Source organism: Glandiceps talaboti, chromosome 16 (genome assembly GCF_964340395.1).
Source record: "Glandiceps talaboti chromosome 16, keGlaTala1.1, whole genome shotgun sequence".
Taxonomy (NCBI): Eukaryota; Metazoa; Hemichordata; class Enteropneusta; family Spengelidae; genus Glandiceps; species Glandiceps talaboti.
The window spans coordinates 18,394,189-18,417,310 of record NC_135564.1 but is presented as its reverse complement, the minus strand read 5'-3'; the positions used below and the strand labels follow the sequence as shown (position 1 = coordinate 18,417,310).

Here is a 23,122-nt window from a genome sequence, read left to right as displayed (position 1 = left end):
GGCACCCCTAAATGTTGAATGGAAGGCTGCGAACAAACTGGGAAAGGTTGACAAGAAAATCCATTATCCAGAGGATGAGTTTGGGGTTAACGTTTAAATAACTAAGTTTATGAGCCATCATGTTTGGTGGTCTTCTGTTAACGACTGATGAAAAATCAATAACCAATAGTCTTACAAATGAACTTGGTATTTCAAGATGTGTATACGCATCGTGAAGTAATGTGAGAGTTGCATTATCAGTACCTCTATTACTTTAATATGTAAATTGGTATGGGTCAAGGTGTGAATGTTTTTGTGGGTTTTGACAAAGTAAAATACGCTCGAAGCATTTCATCACAATGGAAGTCAGTGCTACAGGACGATGCCTTGGAAGTTTTTAGGGACCGGACAGATGGTAGATGTTTTCCAAATGGTTGATATCGTATGATCATCGTACGACCAATTGAACAATCTACTGGAAACACTAGCTAACTGCGATGCATAGACATTCAGTAACCTACCACATATGTTATCAGGACCCATAGCTTTCCTTATATTTAGTTTCTTAAAAATAGACAACTCGTTTATCACTGATTTCAAATTAACTCTTCTTTTCTTCTTATTTACTCTCAAGATCTAACCCGATGTTATCTATTTCCTTTCCAAAATCGTGAATATCAAAGCGACAGTACATTACAACTTCGCCTCGCCACCACCCTGTGTTGCTTGGCAAGGTGGTAAATAAAACAAGTTTGCCTTTGGGATTATATTAACTGGGATTGTCGACACTGAATAATCCGGTCAATCATGGCACTGCGCTCATTGTATGTCACGGCGTACAAGTATAAACGACGTTCATACTTCCATGACCATAGTTTCTGCGACCTGTCATTTGTTTGACCATAGACACTCCACCTTTGTGGAGGGTCCATGGTTTGATGGGATGCGTTAATTCTGGCAAACTTGTTTGGCAAATCGATCTGACGCAATATAGCTTGTGACCGTGGCATGCATAGCTTGGGTCAAAATCTATAACACCATTAAAGTATAAATAATGTTTAAACTTCCACGATAACACATACCTTTGAGAAATTATACTGACAGTATAATTACTCCAAGCACAGACTATTCTCGTGTCAAACCCCGACACGAACTTGTTTTTCTTTGAAGAGTATATCTCGTGAGACCTATGGAAATTATCAAAATCTATATTGTAGTTGAAAAGAGCAAGAATGAAAAGAGGGGAAATTTAAGGGACATCATTTCTATATACACGTGTATTGTGCAAAGAACCCGATATCTTTGACCGCGTTGCCGTCAACCGAGCAATGGTAATATATATATATATATATATATATATATATATATATATATATATATATATATATATATATATATATATATATATATATATATATATATATATATATATATATAAGAGGTAATTCATAAACTGAAGGAAAAGTGCTCAATACTGAGAAGTAGAGCTGTATTTACACAAAGTACACAAGTTATGGTACGGAGGCCGTTACGATCTTCAGACGACTAAATAACGGAAATTCAAGTGATAGAATTCGAACTCACAGAAGAACTGGTACCCGGATGTGATGCGCGTTGTTGAGTGACATGGTGGAATGATAGAATGTATTTGTTTTCGTGGACGATTTAGTGGACGATCTAGTGGAATTAATCTCTAAAAAAAACCCATGAATCATGGTCTGAGTACTTCACAAATGTATTCAATGCTCAAGTCCAAAGTGATGAAAGTTTCTCGATTTCCATGATCTTATCAGATCCACCTTGATAGACATAAATTCAGGCATTAATGGTGAGATTAATATCCGACTGTAGTCTTTTGGACAAGGTAATTACTTTGATAGTCTAGTTCCTATACTGTATCATTACCATTTATACCTCCACTCACAGTATAGTCAGAGTCGTTACTCTAGAAGTCTTGAAATGCATGAGATGCAATTTAAAATTCATTTACAGCCACCCACACAGTCATTAACATCATGTCTTTGTTAATAAATCACAAAACTCTAACCAATAACACAGTCCCTCATAAAGTTAGTGTTTATTGGGACAGTAATGTTCAAATGTGGTATATTTGTCAGCTCATGATGCTACTTATATACTGTTTACATCACCAAAACATTTAGGTTTCACTGATTGGGTGAACAACTTTTTGTGCTATTTGAGGGGCTTTTGGCTAGACGTGGTTTAGTTAGAAACCATATTGGCATCCAGACTATTACTTTGAAGGAGATCATTGAAGAACAATAAAAATAAAACTCAAGGTGTGGATATGGGATCAGTGTGGCATTCTACATAGACATTCTCCAACAATTCTTGTAGACATGTTATGTAACCATTTTTTCTTCACGAAAGGCATGTTCCCACAGGAATCAATGGGGTAGGGGTTTCTAACATTGTCTTTTGAAAGTAAATTACATGTATGTCAAAACTAAAATTATTGTATTTACTAAGAGATGAAATTCTTAAGAAAATTGAAAAGTGGTTATTGGTGGTCATAAACTCGACGTTGTTCGCTTTTTATGAATATCTAGGCGTGATTATGTCAAGCAGTGGTCTATGGTATTTAGCGCTTGCAGCTCAAGCGAGTAAAGCAATGATTGCGGTCATGAGTCAACTTGCAAAACTTGGGGACCTCCTAGTCAAAACTAAATTTAAAAGTTTTTGACTGTAAACTATTACCGATATTAAATTATACGGTGGAGATTTTGGGTTTTAATACGTCTACTGAAACTGAACGTGTTCAAAGTAAATTTCAGTGTTATATTTTGAGTCGTATATAAACATATATGTAGTCTTTGAGTATGGGAGCTACAAAAATGCTTAACAAGTGTTCATTACGGGAAGTAGGCTGAAATGTTTTGAGATTGCTGAACGAGAGCTGCAAAAATTTAACCTCAGACCACTTCTCCTCAGCCCTGGTTCAAGTTCTTAGGTCATAGTGGTGTAAACTACATCTCAGACCACAATGTAGTGACCTGAGACTACATGTACATGTAGGCCCTACCTACTGGTATATTATGTAACTGCACTTGACGCCAGTGTGATTTCTAACTAAACTGTGTTATTGAAAGAACCGATGTGACGTGATCTGTTTTCTTTGTACCTGACACAATCCTAGCTGCTGTATTTTGGGCATGTTGAAGAGGGGCAATGTTTTTAGCTGGCAGCCCATACAGAAGGGCCATTCAGTAGTCAGGTTTCGATGATATAAGTGCATGACCAAGGTTCTGACAAACTCCGTTTGTAAGATACTGGCGTATGCGACCATAGACAGTGGAGGGGCCCCCTCCACTGTCAATGATGCGACCTATTGTTCGGGGGTGAAAAAGAACTGATCTACATGTCAACGAGATGTGCTTCTTGAGGTTATAACGGTCATCAATTGTTACACAAATGGTACATGCTGAATCCACCAACTGCACAGAAGACAATCCAATGTTGATGTGGTTCATGAGACGAGGAAGCCTGTTGAACTGAGACGTGATAAGGAGGACCTCGGTTTTGCCATCATTAAACTAGCTTATTTTGGGTCGTTTATATCATGTGCAACAGTTTCCATCTTAGTTACTGTAGTTGACGTATGTGATTGGGGAAATATATTGGTAAATCTGGTTGTCGTCTGCATGTTGTTGCATATTGAGATTTTGATGTTGGATTAGCTTTCCAAGTGGTGGTGTGTATAGACAGCATACGCGTGTAAGAGTGGACCAAGCACAGGGTTTTGTGGCACTCCACACTGCAAATGTTTGGTTTCTGATATGCCTTGTACAGAAATGGACTGTTGTATATCTTTGAGGTATAAAGACTCTAGTCGAATGCCTGTAATACCGAGCTCGGAATACTCTTGAAATTACGCTGGAGTCAGAATTTACGGGGGGGGGGCATGAACAAAATTGAGGTTCAAAGGGAGGGGGGCATGACAATTGTGATGGTCTGAAAGGGCCCCGAATATTCTGCTCATGGTTTGAACCAAAATTAAACCTCAGGAGCAGTTGTTTACCAAGTAAATTTACATTTGTATAAGTGTATGCCCCTCTCTCTCTCTCTCTCTCTCTCTCTCTCTCTCTCTCTCTCTCTCTCTCTCTCTCTCTCTCTCTCTCTCTCTCTCTCCCGTCTCCCCCCTCTCTCTCTCTCTCGTCTCCGTATGTCTCCTTCTCTCTTGCTCTATCTCTCTGTGTGGAGACTTTGTTGAACATTCAAACCACAGGAGCAATCGTTTACCTTGTACTTTGCAAAATTGTTCACTTCATTTACCTACCACACATTTAATTATTAGGCAGCCAATGGCCAAACGAATGTGTGTGTCTGCCAAAATATCTATGTATTAGTTAAAGCGTAGGTAATACAGTTGTAAAATAATTTAATGAGAGTACAATTTGGGTATTGAAGACAATTTTCAAGTACTTTATGGCTTCCAATAATGTGTATGGTTTGAAATATTATGCCGCTAAATGGCCTCCTACATGTCCTTATTTTTCAAAAAATTGCCTACTGTGGGAGGGGGACACACCCTCCCCACTAGTTATCGAAGGGGGGTGCCGTTTCTGTCAAGACATTGGATTCAAAAAGAAAACTCTGCTGGTTAAGTTTTCCAAGTACAGGTTACAGCCCAATGAGCCCACATCCATTTGTAAAGAAATCTCTATGTCTGATATGTATGGACACTGAAGTTGATTTCCACTGTTAGCTTACAATGTGTCATATAGTGTACCATACTGTACTTCTCTGACGTGTATGGGGAGGGGGTAATGTATAATTGCATATTAAAATATGTGCAGCCGGGGGGGGGGGGGGGATGGACGTCGCCATCTTTCAAGCGCTAAATTACCTGTTAATCGAGATTTGTTTCAAAACATTAGCATGGTTGATAATATATGTGAAAGGGGTAAACTAAGAATGGTTTCTGGGATCGCCTAAGTCAACACGACATATATTGTGGATGGTCTGAGATATTCGATTACGATTCACATCGTCCGATTTCCAATCGTCCCAATATTCATATTAACTTTCTTTATCGTTTCAAAATCACAAAAATGCATATGTCGTGGTGGGGTGAGTACCGACTCTAGTTTGGTCTCCGCTCTCTCTCTCTCTCTCTCTCTCTCTCTCTCTCTCTCTCTCTCTCTCTCTCTCTCTCTCTCTCTCTCTCTCTCTCTCTCTCTCTCTCTCTCTCTCTCTCTCTCTCTCTCTCTCTCTCTCTCTCTCTCTCTCTCTCTCTCTCTCTCTCTCTCTCTCTCTCTCTCTCCCGTCTCCCCCTCTCTCTCGTCTCCGTATCGAAACTTATTCAGTCAAAAAATCATCAGGTTTCTGACAATTTCCAATACCTGTTACAAGAAAGACTGCAGTACAAGAACATTTGGTTAGCTACATGTATTACATATGATGCCTTATACGTGACACGCACGATAATTGTCCAGTTTGCTTCAGAGGGTGTGCCTCGCCTTCTGTACATGTGCCGTACGTCTGGCTTGTCTGTCAGTGTCACATTTTGCTTCCCCTCTTCAGTTTTCTCAGATGTTTTAAGAATTTAAACATAGCCAGTGTCTGATCGACAAAAATTCTTTCCACTGAAGTTTAGAAAACATTTAGTGCAACTCTACGTAAACGTCATGTTGATGCATCATACATCATCATGAGACGTCACATTGACCTCACACTTCGCTTCGCGCTTCCTTCAACGTCCGGTCGTTATGAAACTAGTTCGAAGGCTTTCGCTAGCGATAGCGTGGCCAGTCTTGTTTTACTGCGTAATCGTCTAATGTTTTCCAAATAATTATGAATTAATTTATATTTTTGTTTACACTTTGGGTATTTTACTTGCTATTAGAACTCCCGGGCAACTCATATTTAATTTTCCAACCTTAGAATTTGTTCAATGATCGTCAGGTTTGAGTACTTTCCTAAGCCGGTCCCACAACTGTTATACTTATAAGTTATAGCTGGGCGTTGTGACCGGTAACCGGCTATTATCTACATCACTGCCTACTAGGTACGTCAAAAACACACCGTTCGCACATGTGAGCCTGATTTTAGGCAAAATATCGGGCTATTAGAGTGCATACAGGCCCTTTTGTTCGCTTGTATTGTTTGCATTTGGTATTTGGCATTTCGCACGTTGTTTATTTGCACCATTCACAGTGTCTTATCATGCTTTGTGTAACTTGTAAGCCTAATCGACAACTGGGCCAACGGTTTTTACTAGACAAATTTGAAACAAATTTTGCGTCAGTTTGATGGTAAACCTGCTATATTGACTACCAAACTTAGTTAACCCCAGTTATTTCTACTCATGTTGCATCACCATATATTTAGAAAGAGTATAGCATTTCGCACGTTGTTTATTTGCACCATTCACAGTGTCTTATCATGCTTTGTGTAACTTGTAAGCCTTAATCGACAACTGGGCCAACGGTTTTTACTAGACAAATTTGAAACAAATTTTGCGTCAGTTTGATGGTAAACCTGCTATATTGACTACCAAACTTAGTTAACCCCAGTTATTTCTACTCATGTTGCATCACCATATATTTAGAAAGAGTATATATGAAATATGAGAGCCATGTGAAACTTCTTCAGTGCAAAATGGGATGAAGATATGAGGGCAAAGTCAGTGCTCCTTATAGTCTCGCTGCCAGACTCGAGACTATCGTCCCTAATCTGTTTACCGAGCTTATACCTTTTAAGTATTCTGCAGATATCTGTGCAATGTGCACACATGACTCATGAAAATCTGGAATGCACTGATCGAAGCCAATTGTACAGTTATACTATAAAAACAGGAGTTATGAGTATACCACATTGAAATAAAACAAGAGAATAAGAGATGAGGGCCCTCAGAATCGTCATGTAGAGTGATATAACAGTTACATGGATGCCGGGCATGTACCCATAGGTACGGGCCCGGGGGGGGGGGGGTTCTGCATGCCGAACGTCATTAAGTATTTCCTTTACTTTGGTGCTCATGATCGTAATTTGGATGATGCCCAAGATATTTGAGGCGTGAATACCTGTTGTTCTTCTAAAGGCTTGTTTATTACTGTGAAGATCACACCCTAACACTTAATTGTTCTATAAACGACACATGGACAAGAATACTATTCCCATAGAGGTTAGTCTAGTTAATTCCTGATGGACCGTATTTCGTTCAGCGTTACGTTGTACATAACACGGTCCGTCAGAAACTATAGACGACATGGACGACATGGATGCCATATAATATTCCCAATAGTCACTCAATTTTACTTAGCTAGAAATAATGTCCACAGACTCAAATCTGTCAGCACGTCTCTACTGTGAGTTTGTTGACGCTATTGGCCGGTCAGGTTTGTTAAGAAGCTCCATACACTAGCAATATTTGTGGCCCAATTTTAAACTATTATTGGAAACGATTGTCATGTCATCTAAATCTGTATTACTATGCATCAAACGCGTAGAAATGTGAAACACGTTTAGTGGTGGCGGTATGTAGTGCATTATGAAAAGGCGTTACGAACATTTATTTCAAAATGAGCCCTGTGATATTACAATCTACGTACGTCCTAACCATGTAGTTCATATCATAAGCCTGCTTATATACATACATATGTATCGAATACACTAGCTACACGTATAGCGTTTATGTACGTATTGATTGCAAGCACGGTAGATTTGAATATTCATTTGTTTACTGCCCGGTTATCGGGGTGAACTCATGAATATATTCTGAACTAAATGCAAATGTATTCAAATCACTTCCGACTCGCAATCTGAACTATTTTTCAGATCGAGTATAATCCGATTAGACAGGCGCTAATGGGAAAGTACAGAAACGTCCACCTCATCAGCATAAAAGTACAGAATTGAACTCAATCTGAACTATAGTACGGAAAATGTCGTAATCTGTACTATTTTTTCTACTAGTGTGAACCAGTCAATGTGAGTGCAACAACCAGTAACAAGACCAGTATAAATGTTAGCTGGGATCCCCCACTTAACCCAAATGGTGACATCATCAAATACCAAGTATGTTTGCGACAAGTACACTTGGAAAGTGAGGCCAACGAATCCTTGTAAGTTGACTCCCATACATTTTGAGGGCACCAACATATAATGTTCAAAATTAGCATTTTTAGCACAACTGAACTGAGGTGTGTGTAAACAACTTAAAGTCAAAAACCGCTGAACCAATTGACATGATATTTGGTGGGGACATTACCTTGGATGCCTAGTTGGGAAATTGTTCAAATCAAAATGATCTTACCACCAGTTTGTGATTTGGGTCAAAAAATCTGATTTTTGGTCAAAAAACTTAAACTCAAAGACTACTGGGCAGATTAAGTCTGAAACTTGGTGAGATGTTTCTGAAAGTGTTATTCTGCAGATTTTCTTCAAAACATGTTGACAAAATTGGCCCTAGCAACCATGACCACGCCCTTACAAACAACCAAATGGCAGTATATTTTGGTTAAATAACAACATCATCTGGTAGGCAACATGAGTAAACATTTAAAAAATGTATGCAAATATCCTAGCAACCATAACCACGCCAATAGTAACAGCCAAACGGTCGTGTATTTCACAATGATAACAGGGATTAATAGACAATTGAATAAACATTCAAAAAATGTATGTAAATTTGCCTAGCAACAAGACCACGCCCATAGCAACAGCTAACTGATAATGTATATTGCGAAGGTAACAACAGGAATTGAAAGACAAATGAATAAACATTCAAAAAATGTATGCAAACGTGCCTAGCAACAGGACCACGACCATAGCAACAGCCAAATAATCACATATATTGCGAAGATAACGGGGATTATGACCACGCCCATAGCAACAGCCGAATGATCGCATATATCGCAAAGATAGCAACATGGTTGGATAGGCAACTGGATTCAGCAAATGAACACCTATTGTTAGCATGGACTAGCATATGGATAAACATTTTTAAAAAGTGTACAGTTGTGCTACACGTCATTGGCTGTATTTGTTAAAACCTATTTTTTTGTGCTCTGAACAGATGTTGTGATGTACAAACAGGAAAAAACTTCTCTATCTTGTAGATATAAGTATTATAACATTAGGAAAGCAAAATAAAAGTTTTGTTGTTGTGTTGAGTTTAATTAGCATTTTTGGACATATTTCTGTGGTCTAAACAAATATTGCTATGTGCAAACCAGGAAGAAACTTTCTTATCCATACATTGGGAAAACGAAATCAGTTTCTTATTTGTGTTTGATTTAAATTTGTTGAAATTTAGCCATAACATAACAATGCATAAGTGGAGATTAAGCATTTATTTTGATATAGCATGTATATGATTATTCCATTAAAAGTTGAGAGGATGAGGGCTACTGGAACCACAGATCAATGCTGTATACAGGCTACACATTTTACCACTTAATGATAATTTTCATGTCTACAGGAGGACATTTGCTACCATAAATGTCATTGAAGACTCTCAGAATAATTTACAGTACCAATTTACTGGTCTAGAAGACAAATATCTCCAGTACGAGATATATGTACAAGCTTTCACTACTGCTGCAGGAGGAGGATTTTCACAAGTAATCAAAGTGAATACACCTGAAGGAGGTATTGCGAGTTCATTTGTGTTTTAGTCGCCAACAGGCAAAGCCCACAGGGGACTACCACTTTGTATGTAGGGATTTGGGTGTCTGTCAGTGCATGCCTGCAGGCATATGCCAATCTCAACCAAACCTGGCACAAATGTCATACTACACTGTCTAAATGGTGGCCACATTTATCATAAATCATTATGTCTTGTCCACCAACTTTGGAATCATGATAGAACAGACCTCGTATGAGTGTCTACACCGATTTTGAGCTTTCTAATGACACGTGGCCCTTAAATGCTATGTTGAAAGTCAAACCTGGTCCAGCTGTGAAATACTGTAGTCCAAATATGCACATCCCTTTATTTCATTAACCTTTACAACAATGACCCTATTTGGTGTAAAGATTGAATGAGTAAATTAAAATGTTGGCTGTATGCTTTTTAGGAAGACTTGCTTAAATTCATAATTCTAAGCCCAATCTGGATCTGATGGATATATGCCAACAACATTCTGTTTCATCGATAGTTTTGCCTGTATCTTAGAGATTGTCATCCAATAAGATTTCATTCTGTATCATCCTTACCTGGATCTTACCATCTTGCATCTTAGAGATTATCAGCCAATTACTAATTCATTCTCTACCATCATTTCAGTTCCACCTGGATCTTACAGATTATCAGCCAATAAGCCTTCATTCTTTTCTAATTGTAATTACAGTTCCATATGGATCAGCAAAACATGTGAAGATAGAATTGCAAGAGAATAAGCCCCACAATCTCGAAATTATATTTCAACATCCCTGTGGAGATGAAAGAAATGGAATTATACGTGGATATTTGTTGTACTATTGTGAAGTACAAAGTCAAATTGCTCAAGTTGATTGTCCTGGTAAGATGTTTTATCATGAATATATCAAAATCCATCTACAAATAGAACAATTTGGAAAATTGCGATGTAAGATAAAAAATGAAATTAATTTGAAAGTTACGATTCACTGCCGTAAATAGTATAATGCAATAAATTAGGATTTGACACTGCTGTAGAAATTCTTCTAAACCCCTGATAATGTAAGCTAGATTGCTACGTAACCCTGCTGTATACATGGTAATCTCTTTATAGCAAATACTCTTACACTTTCAGTTAACATTCTCTAATTTTAACAAACACCCTGTCATGTCTCCAAAACTCATATTTCAGATGGAGTACAGCTTCCTTCTCTGTAATGGAGATGTCATCATACCAAACATTTTTCATGTATCCCAATTAATTTGTAACGAAGCAATATCATACTGTGTATGTTTGACTGTATTATTTAGTCTAAACAAGCTTGCACATAATTATGTCACATTGCATTTAAACTTTGGCCAAGAGAAATCAGAATGATTGACTTTAATGTGAATTAGTTTGTCCCTCCGTGTGTGTTTACATGTGTGCATGTATCTGTTCATACATCATTTCTCAGACATGCAAATCCCAGTTCTTACAAACATGACTAGGTGGCATGCCATGCATGTCACTTTGTTTCCAGAATCACATGCTATTTCTCGAGGCCAAAGGCCTCGGGAAATAGCATGTGATTCTGGTAACTCACAGTCCCTCGGGTGTAATAAACGGGTGCTATAGCCCTCATGGCCAGGCAATATGTGTTCAATATGTCCACATTGGACAGCTATAATGACACGTGATTTTTTTTAATCATCAGATGAAACTGTCTCACGCAAAAACATATCTGTAGATGGTACAGAAAAACAAGTATCTACAGAGATTGATGGACTCAAATTTTATACTCTGTATGCTGTGTGGATGGCAGCATATACAACACTTGGTATACCAGGACCCAATAGTACAGTAGGAGTGAAAAGAACTGGTCAAGGTGGTAAGTTTGTAATCTCTTAAATATCATAATACAATGCAAGCGCCAGGTTCAACAAAAACTATGGAATGTGTACCCTGGTATCTATGTCACGACAACGTGCAGTTTGTCCGCAGTAGATCTACTGTAGATGAAACTTGTCAACACTTCATCTACGAAGTTCTCAAGGCACTGCTTCATCTACAAGTATGTCCACAGTAGACGAAGTTTCATCTACAGTCCTACTTAAACTGGCTCTACATCTACATTTCATCTACAAGCTTAGCCTTCATCTACATGTATACATCTACATCTACAACTACAAAGCCTTCATCAACATTTTGTCTACACAAGAAGTCCAAGTACACAATTTCTTTCATTTGGCATGTTGTTAGCATATATGAAAATACATTTTCTTTCAAACGCACATTTCCCGCCTTGCCAGAGGCACTGAATGACGTACAACCTTTTGGTGTCCTCGTATACGGTTGGAGTGTAAATGTTCTGGTGACGTGATTACCCAAATTACATGCTAAAAGGTAAGTTCTTCTTTCAAACTAGCACCCAATGACTTTGTTGCGTTACTTACACACAACATTATTATTTTCATGTGAACATCATTATGTTTGATATTTCGAAAAATTGCACACATGATAAGATTTGTTTACATGCACGTCTGATCGATGTTGTATTCACTCAGTAAACAATATTACATGTCAGAAACTTGTGATTCTATTGAAGCCAGTCTTTAAATATCGAATTGTTTATTCAATGTTTATCACAGGAAAGCTTAAATTACTGAAAATTGAATTCCAACAAACCGCTAAAAGTTACCGTACTATCAGCTGCTCCAAGTCACGTCGATCGTGAGTGACACTTGCTATACTTTATTTACATGCTTTAATAATATTGGAGACCCAAAATCTCGCGATAGTTTGAGCCGCCATACTGGATGTAGCAGTTGCCAGAGTTTGAAGACGTCCCCCACAAAATGAAGTGTTTCATAGTAAAATTGACCATAATACTGAAGACCGGGCGTAACATACCACTTTACTGAAAGGCTCATGTCTCATAACACTTTCTGATGACACTGAAGAATATGAGTGGAAAATCTACGGCAGCTAACTCATGCTGCTTTACCAGTGTGTAACTTGTAAATCAGACGATTGTAAACACTGATATATGGCATCAGTTCTGTTCACACTTTCTCTTTGTGATAGAACTATGGCCATTAATTTCCTACTGGTAACCACCTCACTTGACTGCTTGTCAATTAGCTGTCCGGAAGCCCTATAAACATTCTGGTACCAGTGAATCAGCTTGACTGAAAAACAATCATAACTGGTAAAAACGTGGAGGCGGCCAAAAATGAAGGCCACAAAATAGCATTATTATTCTGTAATGAAATCATTCTCATATCTATTGCCACATTTCAAGTCAATATATCATTGATATGTATAACATTAATATGTTTATGCCAATGTGTTTCAAATGTTCATAATCGGACGTCTATTAAACAGAGCTCAACTATGAAGACCATGTTATCCCTGGAAGTGGCAGCTCTGCTGTGACATATTGGTCTAGGATTTCACAAAATGGTTGATGAGTTAAACAAACTTTGCATGTAATCATTAGTACAGTCAGTTTGTCATATTTAATACTGGTTTGAAAGTAAGTACAAAGCTGTATAATATTGGACTACTTGTCAATATGGTCACCCATCAATAATTGTGTATTCTGACAAGCCACTTTTATTTTTCTCTCTTTTAGGTTGCAATGAAAAGGGAAAATGATGAAACAGATCAACCATGCCCTTTAATAGTGCCATATATAAAACCAAGACGACTGTCACCAACAACATAAGGAAAGCCTTTAACTTATTCAAAGTGTTATACTTCTCAGGAAATCGAAGTACTTACATTCTGATGTACATTCAACCTTGCCAAATTACAACATGAATAAACTTTGATACAAGTAAATGAATATATAGTGGTTTTGTGTGTGTGTGTGTGTGTGTGTGTGTGTGTGTGTGTGTGTGTGTGTTTATTTGTTTGTTTGTTTGTTTGTTTGTTTGTTTGTTTGTTTGTTTGTTTGTTTGTTTGTGTGTGTGTGTGCATGTGCCTTTTATGCCTTGTTTGAGAAGTACAATTTGTCTACTTTTCATCTATATTTCATTTACTTTCTTCTACATTTCATCTACACTCATCTACAATTCATATATGCTCATCCACATCTACAATTTGTCTACTTTTCATTTATATTTCATTTACTTTCATCTACATTTCATCTACACTCATCTACAATTCATCTATGCTCATCCACATCTACAATTTGTCTACTTTTCATCTACATTTCATCTACTCTCATTTACATTTCATATACATTTCATCAACATGAGCTCATTATTTATGCACCAATGTAGACCGAATCTAGATGAAGGTTTTTTGTCTACTGTAGACGAAGAATAGATGTACTGTGGATGAGTAGATCAACTCGTTTGGTAAAGGATATGTCACAACACATGTCTACATCACTAGATCTGTAGTGTTCGAAATATGAGTCAAAACGCTCAAAATTGCCAGCACTTTCCCCAATTTGTTTTATATTTCTGGCAATGGTATAATTATATTATTCCCCAATAGTTTTCTATTAAATACTAATGATCTGTAGGTTGTTAATACTCGTCTAACGACTTAAAATGACAAGGGCCTCATAGGCCACTCGTACTTTCCTTGGCTGAATGAAGAAAAACATTAGATGTAATATCTAATTATTGTAATATCATAAGTCATTGTAGGTCTATTGCAGTTAGATACTTGAAAGATCAAGAAATAGAAAAAGAACTTCAAATCTTACATTCCTTCTCATGCAACATGAGATTGTTTAGAAAGAAATGAATGCAAATGAATTGAACTTCATAAATAGTATATGCTTGTATAGACAAGAAAAATATGAAATAGAACCCATTGTAGGGAATAATATCTAATTGTACTAATAATCATGTGTAGAGGGGCGAGTATAAATTTAATATTACATGTGTACCAGATATTACTTGCTCTAGTATACATGCATATTTTCACTACAGTTCAATACTGAAATTATTATTGCATGAGGATGTTTTAGCTAATGCTGCACATGAAATCGCGTGATCGCACTGTATGATTTTTAACATGATTTTTATGGAAATTTGATGCCATTTCAGATAAACATATGTAATACTAACATAACCCATGCCATGTGGGTTCCAGCGTAGGTACTCAGGGGTCTTTGCACTCGTGCTTGCAGTGTTTTCTGCTGCACCTTCACTTGTGTGCTACACTCATGAAAGTACGGGCACAGAGAACACGGCAAGCATTCGTGCAATTACCCTGAGTACACCACACTTGCACTTACACATCATGGGCCCTGTCATATTATATACAGAGTGGAAAGCTAGCATGTCTGAATAGATGTTTAAACATTACAACACTATAATGTCTGCATGCAAATACGCTGACAGTTCCTTCCAGTTTCCCTGGTCAAGTCTGTATATACATGCAAACAAGTTAACTCATTTGCATTTCACCTCATATATGGGTATATTAATATTCATTTGTCAATATATATAATTATGTAATGAGTGGATAAGAAAAAATAAGATTGGTTGTATGTTTTATTATTCCTTTCAAGTTAAACTTAATAATTGTAAAGTAGGTAAGATCCTACTCTGTAGTTGAAAAGTCCTTGGCCTAGGGAGTCTTTTACATGAAAAGTCCTTGGCCTAGAGAGTCTTTTACATGAAAATTCTATCTTAAGGAGTGAAACTACATCCCTTGTAATTCATGCATGTATACATACTTGGTCTGGATTTTAAACTTTATTTTTACTTATTATCAAATGCATGAATAAATGTATGATGTATTACTTTCACTAATGTATGAAGACATTAAAGATATAATTATAGTGAAGGACATGCCAAATAGCTCTAACACAGCTTAGGAGACAATTAATATTTGATATTTCAGAACCAGGTAAACCAAGAAAAGTCAAAGTTATGAACGAGACAGGTACCTCTATTGTTATTGAATGGGAAGAGCCCATAGAAAAGAATGGTGTTATCCAGAGCTATGAAGTCAAATATGATGATGACATAAAACGATATCCCATAAATGGCAACTCAACTAATGTTGTACTTGACGGGTTGAATGGATTTACTGATTATATAATCGAAATTAGAGCCTGTACTGAGGCTACATGTGGAAATTACTCCAAAGGAGTAATAGCCACTACTAAAATTGGAGGTTTGTATTGAAAGGAATTATATTTTTGAGAATTTGTTTCCAAAGATTTTGCCAATACTAGACATTATAGTGGGGATGATTGTTGGGCTCGGTTATGTTTGTTACACTGTCTGTCCATCTGGCATTGGTCAAGTTCGAAGCTAACTACCCCTTCGCTATTTTTACACAAGGGTGTTTTGTTTCCACTTAGGTAGACGGCAGTGATATTTGGCATTTAGGATATCTCCACAAATATAAACACTTTGCTGGGTTGGGGGGGGGGGAATAATGCTTATTGTTTCACTTTCCTTTGTGTGACATTGTGGTGAGTGCATTTCACTACTAAAAAATAACTGCCATATATGTAAAAAATCTGTCATGTGACTTTTATGTGCAACGTTGGGGGGCTACTTATGTAGCACTACCCTTGTCATGAATAAATATGGGTGAGTGTGATGACCTCATCTCATCCATAATTTCTAGCATATTGCAGTCCCGTCACTGAGACATATTGAGAGCCTATACGCCTATACGCGATATCACCATTGTCTTGTAATCACTCACTCAGGTATAGACACAAAAGTGAAAGAACACATTTGTGTTTTAAAATATTTATTTAAATAAAGCTTGAAAAAGGTTGTCTACTAGTATGTACACATAACCATACATCTACAGTATATGGTAAAATTGATGGTTGTACTCTTAAAATCAGCCAATCATATTGCAGCTGGCAAGTCATATGCTTAGGTCATGTTGCATCATGGGAGATAACTCGATCAAACTATGGCAAAAATCATGGCAAAAACAGGGTGAATTTGATCTGAGATAGAGTTCACTGTAACCAGGTAAAAACTGGATGTCAGCATTTCAGAACACAGTTAAATATTACCGGTCAGTGACCAGACAAAAGCCAAAGATTAGAATTTAAGGACAATTAAAGTATATCAGCCACTGGCAAAAATTAGACATTGCAATTTTATTACAATTAAAGTGTACCAATCACCAGGCAAAAACTGGACATTAGTAATTTTATTGTCAGAATGAAAGTCATCATGATGATGGTCATAAACCAGACATCAATATTCCTCAGTATTAAAACCTAGGTGTGAACTCCTGGACACATTCTATGTTCCAGGAAATTAAGTCAACAGCAAACTGGAAAAAGTTCCAAACTAAATCAATAGTACATGTACACTGGGCAGTTATAGGACAGTGGAAATTGTTTCAGGGCACAAACCACATGAAAGCGAAATCAAACTAGACTTGACCTTCAAGGAAAAATGTCAAAATCATCTGCAGTTACTGATTAAAAAATTGGTTTGAATTGTGTAAAATCATGTCATTTCTAGCACATCATGTACTCAATGCAGTCAAAAAATATTTCCCTAAAATACTTTGCCATTTTCCCCTCAATTATCCTAAAATGGTTACTGACACGTGTACTATTGTCTTTAAAATTTTTGATAAAATTTGGCTTAATGAAGCAATATTTGTCTATTAGATGCACAGTTTTTAGACATTCATATGAACCATGACATATAGGGACTCAATGAGTATCTACAAGTGTTACAGTGTTGTATCTCAAGAATAAACCTTTGACGTTGACCTTCACTTTCAAGGTCATATGTTGTAAATATGCCATTGCTTGCAAATCATAAATCTGTGCATCAGTTGATAATCTCTCAAACATCTCTATCCTGATAAAAAATTGAATGTTTTCATTGTGTTTTTTTCAGCACCTGGTACTCCACAATCTCTAAAAGTAGTGGCAAAGACATCTCAATCTGTAATTCTCAGCTTTAATGTACCAAGCCATGCTAATGGACCTTCAGAACGTATAAATTACATTGTCTTCTATAAGAAAGTAGATGAGAATGCTTGGACCACACAGAACATTGGGGTGTACCCAGAAGCGGGGCGAACTGTCCTCCCCATTAAGTGCAATGATGATGGTGCTCAGAAGTACGAGTTTGCATTAAAGGCGCAGATTGAAGTCAATGGTGACATTTTACAGAGTGAAATAAGTGGACTATCAGAACCTTTGACCCTGTGTCATAATTCACCAGGTGAGAATTGTTAATATTTCAATGTCAAAGTAACATAATTGCTTCAGGCCTTGACAGTGAAGTGAAGGGGGGGGGGGGGCTGCTAATTGTCACATTCTTTCTTTACTATGGAATGGCAATAGTGGGGTGAGGATAGCACAAATTTGTAATGCCAAACATTTGTAGAGAGCGAGTATGTCGGCCTGAGCGGGTTAGAGGCTATAGGAATGACCCATGTTCGAGCGTGTGTGTGCATGCATGCGTTCATCATATCAATCTCTGACTCAATTTTAACTACACCTGGCAAGCACTAACGAGTTCACATGAATGTAATTTAATTTATTTAATGTATTTAATCTGGTCTATAATACCCTCCTTCAACAGATGCGGTATTCCTAACAGCCTTGACAACAGTGCTGGCCATCACACCTGTTTGTTTTGTCATCCTTGCTGTGTGTGTCTACAGAAAGTACAAGAAGTCTGATTTAGCCAAGCCAGTACCTGATGTTAAACTACCAAAGGTGAGAGGACTGTCAGTCTGTCACAAACATATTGCCCATACTATAGAAATTTAATACACTACTTCTTTATTATGTCAGAGAATAGGTGTATCACAACCGTTTTATATTATACTAGCTACAATATTGGTGGTTTAATAAGCACAACATAACACTTACTCAGATATTCAGTCTTTTCACAAGTGCAAATAAAATGCAAGTATGTAGTACAGTTTACATTGTTAGTATTAAAGTCATTGGAGTCTGGTATAGGCAATGTTTTGAGTGAATTTAAAATGGATTCTGAGACTTAAGGCTTCTGAATCAGTGGAGACATTACTCATAGTTTGCTTCTATTTGTATTGAGTCGGCATGTCTAATCAATGCTCACCTACATTTCATCTCCGCTCATCTACATTTCGTCTACATTTCATCTACACTCATCCACATTTCATCTACAAGAGCTGATTATATATGCACAAAAGTAGACCGAATATAGATGAAGGTTTTTCGTGTACTGTAGACGAAAATAGATCTACTGTAGACGGAGATTATATATACTAGTTTGGTACGGGGAGTTATAGTGTGGGTACTCGGGGGTATTACATTTACATTCACGTGTCATGGGGTGCTGTTATGTTACGGGCCATCCTGAAATTATATTATGTTACTTTTGGATAAAATTTAATCAATGCGAAGGCCTTGGTTGCTGTAACTAGAACATCATTATTGTTCTGTTTTTGACTTAGCAGTGCTTAACTTAACATATATGTTTGTGTTGTCACAAAACCCTATCAACATTCCACAAGTTCGAAATTTGTTGACAAACAAAAATTGTCAAGTTAACTGATTCAAAGTTGTTTACAAACCTGTGTACCCAGAACCACAATGCAAATTAACATAATTTTTAAAATTCATTTTAATGACAGCGTAACAGCAAGTACAGAGTGACTCTAAATTCATTCAACTATGAAGAGGAGTATGATTTATTGGAGAACCAAACGAAGATCAAACAAACAATCAATGGGGTCATAGGTCACCAACAAGATGGACAGGCTGGTGGTGTAGGTTATGTCCCACAGACATCTGAAAGCAGACTGAATGAAGAATGCCAGGCACCTATTTACGAGGATGAAGATGATGATGACATTTTCTCCTTTCTCACTCGGACTTTTCAGTCATCTAGTAAACAACCATTGGCAGTACAGATTCCAGCAGAAAATATTAATATTGATGGCAGGTTACCATCTGTTCTGAGCCCCGATTCAGCAATTAGTTTACGATCACCAACACATCAAAAGGACCATCCTATGAGTAAACATGGTCTGAGGCAGTATGTAAATGTGAATGGAAGGTCACCTTTGACCCCAGGCCCTGATTCAGGATTCTCAGGTTCTTCAACAAGTTACTATAACGACAGTGTTTTTGGAATGGGAGAAGACCTCCCAATTGGCTGTCGAAGAGGATTTGTGTCAGAATATCTTGAGATGACTAATGGTAACACTTCACACTATAATACAGTGACCATAGAGTACCTTCAGATTCTTCCAGATGGTGAACTGGCTGGTCTAGAGACTTTTGATCACGAAGATCCCTATCAGTGTGTGAATGTTGACATGGATAAACTTACCAACATCAGCTATAGTCAATTTACTTCAGGTGGCAAACTGGCCGTTGTACAAGACCTCAGTGTTGCTACCTCTGATATTGACAAATCAACTGGATACTTGATGCCTTGTCAATAACATATAACTCAGCTGGCCCCAAATGGAAGGGTGTCATCCCTCTGTAAAATGGAACCTTCCATCATTGAGACCTCACCACCAAGTAATGATCCTGCCCAGCAACCTGAGATGGCATCAACTAAGATTCCAACCAAAGTTCATGGTTATACGTCAAACCAAAGATTGTTAACCAACTCTAATGACACAGGCTATGTTACAAAGGAAATGCTAACGGATTGCAAACCCATGGAGGGAACAGGTACCCATACTGGCAGTGCTCTTCCTACTATTCATGAACAAACTTGTAACAATAAGTCAGAATTTGGATATGTTTTACAGGAAACCCCTGGCCAATTTAATCTCAAGATAGGTAGCCAACTACCAAATGGTGAAAAAAATGAAAGGTCTGTAAGTGGGTATGTATTCACTGAAGGTAAAGCAATCTCAAAGTCAGATCAAAATGTAGGCTCAGATCCAGCCAATCCGTGGGTTTTAAGATCTGATAGACAATCAGTGTACATTTCCCTGGAGACCCAGGTCTAGGGAAACAAGGAAACAACAGAGAAAATTATGTCTGCCATGACGATGTAGCAGATGATGCTTACTAATTTGCTAATCAGTCCCCCCAGGTTACTACAATGGGCTCTGTCCGTCCCTCTTCTGTCCAACTGTGCATCCGTCTATCCATCCGTAGTACATCATTTCTCAGTCATGCAATATCCTATTTCTTTCATGCTTGACAAAAACTTTGACATATCATATGGGACATATGCATGTCAATTTGTTTTTGATATATGCAAAGTTGACCACATGGCGACCATATTTGTAATTAAAAAAATCAATATTTACTGCATAACTCAAGAACTGTAATACACAGACACTCTAGTCAAGTGTCTAACCCCATATTATCAGATGCAAGCTATCTTTGCCCTTTGACCATGGCCTTCAAGGTCAATTATCAAAACTAAGCCAATTCCTGCCTATCCACAGACACATTGTAGTCTACAAGTAATATTGAAGAACATAACTATACACAAGCATTATTAGAAGTAAAGTATTTTGGGGAAGGGGGTGGACGCTGTGTCTTTTATGCCGACTTGCTTACCTATTATAAAGGATGTGAGAATAGAAATATTGACCACCTATACATCAATACAGCACTTGTCAGCCAGATGGAGGTACAATGGATCTACCAATCACTGGATAGAGTTACTTGAATCGATTAAATTCCAGCCAGGTGAAGCTAAAATGGATGTACCAACCACTGAATAGAGTTACTTGAATCGATCAAATTCCAGCCAGGTGGAGCTAAAATGGATCTACCAATCACTGAATAGAGTTACTTGAATCAATCAAATATTAGCTAGATAGAGGTAAAACGGATCTACCAATCACTGAATATAGTTACTTGAATCCATTAAATGTCAGCCAGGTGGAGCTAAAATGGATCTACAAATGACTGAATAGAGTTACTTGAACAACAAGAAATGTATTCAGACCTATATCTGTAAGTGTCTGATTTTATATCTAGACTGGTATTGTAATTACCCTTAAAGCTGCACTATCTGCAACTCATATTTGTTTTGAAAATGTTTTATCTAGGAATGATAACTTACTTGTAATATCACAAACCCTGAACAGTACTGCATTACGTGTGGTTAATGTATGTTTTTATAGTCGTATACATGATAAATCAAAATCAAATTGATTTTTGAATCTGCCTCAACCCATTGCTGTACTGCTTATGGATAATATAGACCACTGATTAACATGTACAATATATAGTTATTGGCATTTAAACAATATATATAGTTTTATCACGGTGACAGATTCGAAACTGTAGCTTTTGCTCAAGATTTAAACTCCCCTACACTAATTAGTTCCAAGGATTCTAATTACTGACGAGTACATTTTCTTCAGTTCAATTCGACAGATTTTGTCAAATTGTTTGTTTGCTAGCTTTATCACAAGAGATGGGGAGACATATCAATTACGTCATTGCTACCACTCTCCCCCCCCCACACAATAAACAGACAGTTTGATAAACCCTGATGAACAGGTGAAATCTTAATCGTTAGTAATTGGAACCTTGGTTGTGTAACAAGAACTGTTTATTACAGTATTTTAGAACTTCGCTTATATGCAGAATTAAATTCCAGATACAGCAACTATTTTACTCCAGATTTTATACCATATTTTATCATGAACTACTTTTAGAAGTGAAAATATAGAAAGAACATGTATTTTGTTAGACTTTTGATATTTTAATATTATAGAATACAAAGAAGGTATTGAATTAAAATGTTCTTATATATCTTTCAAGTGTTTCAGTGTATCTTTGTTAAGATATATATTTACTGAGCTTGGTACACAGTGTGTATGTGTACATGTGTGCATTAATTTGATGGTGTGTATACATGTCTGCATTTATACGTGGTGTAATGTATGTATGTATGTATGTATGTATGTATGTATGAATGTATGTATGTATGTATGTATGTATGTATGTATGTATGTATATATATATGTATGTATGTATGTATGTACGTATGTATGTACGTATGTATGTATGTATGTATGTATGTATGTATGTATGTATGTATGTATATATGTATGTATGTATGTATGTATGTATGTATGTATGTATGTATGTATGTATGTACGTACGTACGTACGTACGTACGTACGTATGTATGTATGTATGTATGTATGTATGTATGTATGTATAATATGTATGTACGTATGTACGGATGGATGGATGGATGTGAGTGAGTGCGTGTGTGTGTGTGTAACGTAACAATCTGGTCTGCAGTGATAATGATTGACAGTGTCAACATGGAGACATTTCATTTGGTAACCTTTTTGCTAATTCACAAATTGACGATTTAGTAAACCTACTAATAATGTCACAATTGATAACATAGAGAGTCGATGATTTGGTAATTGACATTGGTGTGATGTTATCTGCTGTCTTTATATGTTTTATACATTTATTTCATGATGTGTGTGACCTACATGTATGTGTATCGTAACGTATCCATGGTGATTTAAACCAATACTGTCATCAATCAAGTGTTGTTCAAAAATGAAGACTGTGTTTATTTGAACGCCATCACTAGTTTTACAATTAGTATAAACTACTAATTTGAAAACAAATATCTAGGGAT

At 37.0% G+C, this 23,122-nt stretch overlaps 1 protein-coding gene across 1 annotated transcript in view; it reads left to right on the top strand.

Moving 5' to 3' along the window:
* The window catches only part of LOC144447184 (receptor-type tyrosine-protein phosphatase F-like), a 43,216-nt gene extending 20,939 nt beyond the window's left edge, over positions 1-22,277 (top strand). Inside the window, exons 11-18 of the mRNA XM_078137089.1 lie at positions 7,918-8,066; positions 9,425-9,594; positions 10,296-10,466; positions 11,281-11,454; positions 15,435-15,710; positions 17,426-17,755; positions 18,119-18,255; positions 19,161-22,277. Of these exons, the coding sequence (XP_077993215.1) occupies positions 7,918-8,066; positions 9,425-9,594; positions 10,296-10,466; positions 11,281-11,454; positions 15,435-15,710; positions 17,426-17,755; positions 18,119-18,255; positions 19,161-19,976 (2,223 nt within the window). The 3' untranslated portion in view covers positions 19,977-22,277. The remainder of the gene's footprint in view (positions 1-7,917; positions 8,067-9,424; positions 9,595-10,295; positions 10,467-11,280; positions 11,455-15,434; positions 15,711-17,425; positions 17,756-18,118; positions 18,256-19,160) is intronic.
* The last annotated feature ends 845 nt before the right edge of the window (positions 22,278-23,122 follow it).